The following is a 3912-nucleotide window of genomic DNA, read 5'->3' as shown; positions in this document are numbered from 1 at the left end:
GCCCTCCCGCAAGGGTCTCAGGTGATCACTGGGCTTGCCTCCCAGCCCCGGCTCTGCTGCCTGCTGTGGCTCCCAGGCCCCTCAGTACAGGGGGTCAAGTTGTGCCTCCCCCACTACCAAGGCCCTGGGATCAGCTTTCCAGTGAAGTGAACCCACAGTAGTAGATGAGCAGACACAGAGACTCTGCAGAAGAATTGGGGCTCCCTCTGGCAGTTCTATCCAAAATATACATTCAAGGAAACAATTTCATTTAATCTTCGTGAGAGAAGATGGTTTTTAAAATTAGTTTGAGATATCAAAATAGAACTGCACAATTAAAGGAAATCATTATGTAGGAATTACCTTGGGTTCTTCAGTTTTGCATACGAAAATGTTTTTATTAGAATAGATCCCTTTGCAGATCACTAAAATTGTCTAGAATAAAATGTGATGGATTTAGAGATGAAGCTTTTCAGAAGATTGTAAAGAAATAGCAGCCTGTCCCTTCCTGTCGTCATTTTCTTACCTGTGAGGTGGTTTTTAGTAATGTCACTTGATGTATTTTGTAAAGTAGTTATTTGGATACTAGTGGAATATTCTCTTAATATTCCTAATTATACTTTAAAATGCTGACAAGGTCACTGACCAGTTGTTTATCAGCTGATAATTAGACTGTAGCAGCAGGAAAGGAGAGGAGAGTGTTCAGGGGAAAATGCTACATTGTATTGTGTATGTGAAACAGAAAAATTTCTTAAACCCTTATATCAGGAGTATTGAAAATTCTCAGAGTGGGTTTTTATTTTCTTTGGGTTTTGGTTTTGGTAATCAAGTTTTTCAGAAAGTCATGTATAAGTTCAGGGGGGGAAAGTATTCCCATGACTCCTTAACTATTACACAAATTTCCTATAGCTTTACCTTATTTAGATATGATTGGCATATTAAATTTGTTCATAGTAGAGTAGGAGGTTGGGAGATAAATGTGCCACATGGAAACTTTTGATTTCTGCTCACTATAGTCCAATCGGCTACTCATAGGGTTCATCCAAAAATACTTCTAGTTATTCTTAAAACCGAAAAGCTTGTTTAAAGCTTGTGTTTAATGGGGTGCGTTTCATACACAATCTTGATTTTCAGGGGAATATTCTTAAAATACGTTGGTTAGCAAAAGTATGATAACTGGAACTGGTTGCTTTATTTCCCGCCAGTCCCGTTTCTTGTCCGTCTTTTCAGTTTTGGAAGAGTTAAATTAGCGATTGTTTCCAGTGTTACTGACAGATTCGTGATAAGGAAGCACAGGTTTGCTTCATCCGTTGCTGAAGGGACACACGGTTAATCACCCACGTTGTAGCCTCTAGTAGGCAAGGCGTTCTCCAGAAACCAGCGCTTTCATGAGCTGGGGAAGGGAACGGGGCGGGCTGGGCTGAGCCTCCATTCACTGGGCTTCGCTGGGCCGGCGCGTGGGAGGCGGGCCGGGCCGGCGCGGGGCCGGGCGAGCTCCGCGTGGGAAAGCGCGGCCCTCGCCGCTCCCCCGCGAGCCCGGGCCTGGGCGCGGGTCGGGCCGCCCGCCGAGCGCGGTTAACCGGGAGCTGCAGCCGCGACCCTGGGGCGGGGCGGCGCCCGCTCCGCGGCTGCCGCCGTGATGTCACCCGCCCCTCCTAACCTGCGGTTGGCTGTTTTGTGTTTCAGCGCTGCCTGCAGTTGAGCACAAAGACCTGGAGGAGACTCCCGCAGCCCTCGGGGAGGAGGAAGGAGGCGGCGGCGCGGACTAGGAGAACTTGCGGCTCGTGGCCTCCGCGCGGGAGCCGCCGGGCGGCGGGGCGGGCCGCGCTCCAGCCCCGAGATGAGGCGCTGCCGCCGCCGCTGACGGCCGGCCGCCCTCGGTGCCCTCGCGCCCGGGTACATGTGTCTGCTCAGGCCGGCCGCAGGCGCCCAGAAGAGCATCCACCACGGCCGCCGGGGAGAGAGCGCCCGCCATGCCCACCGAGACGCTCCCGACGGGGAGCATGGTGAAGCCGGTGAGCCCGGGCGGCACCTTCACCTCGGCCGTGCCCCTGCGCATCCTCAACAAGGGCCCCGACTACTTCCGCCGGCCGGCCGAGCCCAACCCCAAGCGGCTGAGCGCCGTGGAGAGGCTGGAGGCCGACAAGGCCAAGTACGTCAAGAGCCAGGAGGTCATCAACGCCAAGCAGGAGCCCGTGAAGCCGGCCGTGCTGGCCCGGCCGCCCGCGGGCCCCGGCGCCCGGCGCGCGCTCGGCAGCCCCACGCTGCGGGCGCTGGGCGGCGTCGCCAGGGCCGAGGGCGGCGCGCAGCGCGAGAGCCTCAAGCTGGAGATCCTCAAGAACATCCTCAACAGCTCCGACGGCGCGGGCGCGGGCGCGGCGCACAAGCTCGGCCCGCGCAACTGGCCGCCGCCGCGCGCCGACGGCGCCGACGCGCATGCGCACCGCCACTCCTTCGCCGAGTCGCTCAAGGCGGGGCCCGCGCCCGAGGGCGGCTCGCACGTGGGCCGGCGGCGGCTGGAGCCCGCGGCCGAGCCCTTCCTGCACGTCTCGCACAGCTCCTCCGACATCCGCAAGGTGCCCAGCGCCCGGCCGCTCAAGGCCGCGCCCTGCAGCAGCTCCGCGCCGCCCCTGCCGCCCAAGCCCCAGGCCCCCGCCGCGGCCGCCCGGTCCCCCGAGGCCGAGCCTGCCGCGGAGCCCGCGAGCGGCGTCGGCCGCAGACCCTCCCTCCAGCGGTCCAAGTCGGACCTGAGTGACCGCTACTTCCGAGTGGACGCGGACGTGGAGAGGTTCTTCAACTACTGTGGCCTGGACCCCGAAGAGCTGGAGAACCTGGGGATGGAGAACTTCGCAAGGGCTAATTCCGACATCATATCCCTCAACTTCCGCAGCGCCAGCATGATCAGCTCGGACTGTGAGCAGTCTCAGGACAGCAACAGTGACCTCAGAAATGACGACGGTGCCAATGACCGGGTGCCATATGGCATTTCTGCCATCGAGAGAAACGCTAGGATCATCAAGTGGCTATACAGCATCAAACAGGCTAGGGAGTCACAGAAGGTGTCCCACGTGTGAGACGCGACACGACGTGGGCAGGAGGGAGGGCGGTCAGGGCGCAGCCGCGTGGCGAGGGTCCCGAGGTCTCCTTGAAGTGTCGTGAGCTTCTTCGCTCTTTGTGTTGCTTGTTGTGCAATGTTCTCAAGTTGCATGCCTGTCGACCTGGCGGCCGGCCTGCTTCCTCGTCACCCTCCGCAGAGCCTGGCTCGACGCACATCTGCCAAAAGTTTCAGGCCAGAATCTAAGTAGGGCTTTGCTCTTCAGCAAAACTGTTTACACACACACACACACACACACACACACACACACACACACACACACAAAAACGGTATACGATTTCTTCAATATTTATGTGGTTCTTGTGTTTTTATATCCCACGCTCTTGTGTCTTAATTAAAAGTTTTATCAACTGGCTTTTAAGTTGAAAGCAGAATCTTTTTGAAATAAAAAGCCGCTTTGTCTACATGGGAGAAGTAAATGAGTTCTGCCAGCACACAGATAGGACCAGGCGGGATTTCCTGTGGAATGGGGTGGTGAGCCTGATGTCAAAGTTTGCCTCTTGACGCCTCTTGACCATGGCTTACCACCTACTGGAGCAATCGTTGGGGCTACGTTTTGTGTCTGATTCAGTGTGTTTGTGTTGATGGTTCTGTGTAATGCCGACCCCAAGGAAAGACAATCAGATCTAACCAAGGAGGTTGGGATCTTGGAGGTTTTATTGATGTTCTGGTTGGAATAATTCAGAAATTTCTAGATTGATCTTTTGATAAAAATGGTCATCCTAGAACTGAATGCCTTCTAAAATGTTTTGGGGGGGCAAGAGGTGCTTTGGGGATTTTTGTTGTTGTCATTTTGGTTTTGACCAAGAACTACTACT

The 3912-nt window shown here is 55.4% G+C and overlaps 1 protein-coding gene across 1 annotated transcript; it reads left to right on the top strand.

Moving 5' to 3' along the window:
• Window positions 1–1952: 1952 nt before the first annotated feature.
• On the top strand, window positions 1953–3053 carry FAM110B (family with sequence similarity 110 member B; the record flags this gene model as incomplete). Its single annotated transcript, XM_080695257.1, has 1 exon — window positions 1953–3053. The coding sequence occupies one exon, from the start codon at window positions 1953–1955 to the stop codon at window positions 3051–3053; it is 1101 nt and encodes a 366-aa protein (XP_080551383.1).
• Window positions 3054–3912: the final 859 nt, after the last annotated feature.

This window comes from Muscardinus avellanarius, assembly GCF_963383645.1.
Source record: "Muscardinus avellanarius genome assembly, chromosome: 4".
NCBI lineage: Eukaryota > Metazoa > Chordata > Mammalia > Rodentia > Gliridae > Muscardinus > Muscardinus avellanarius.
This window is presented reverse-complemented; position numbering and strand designations above follow the sequence as displayed.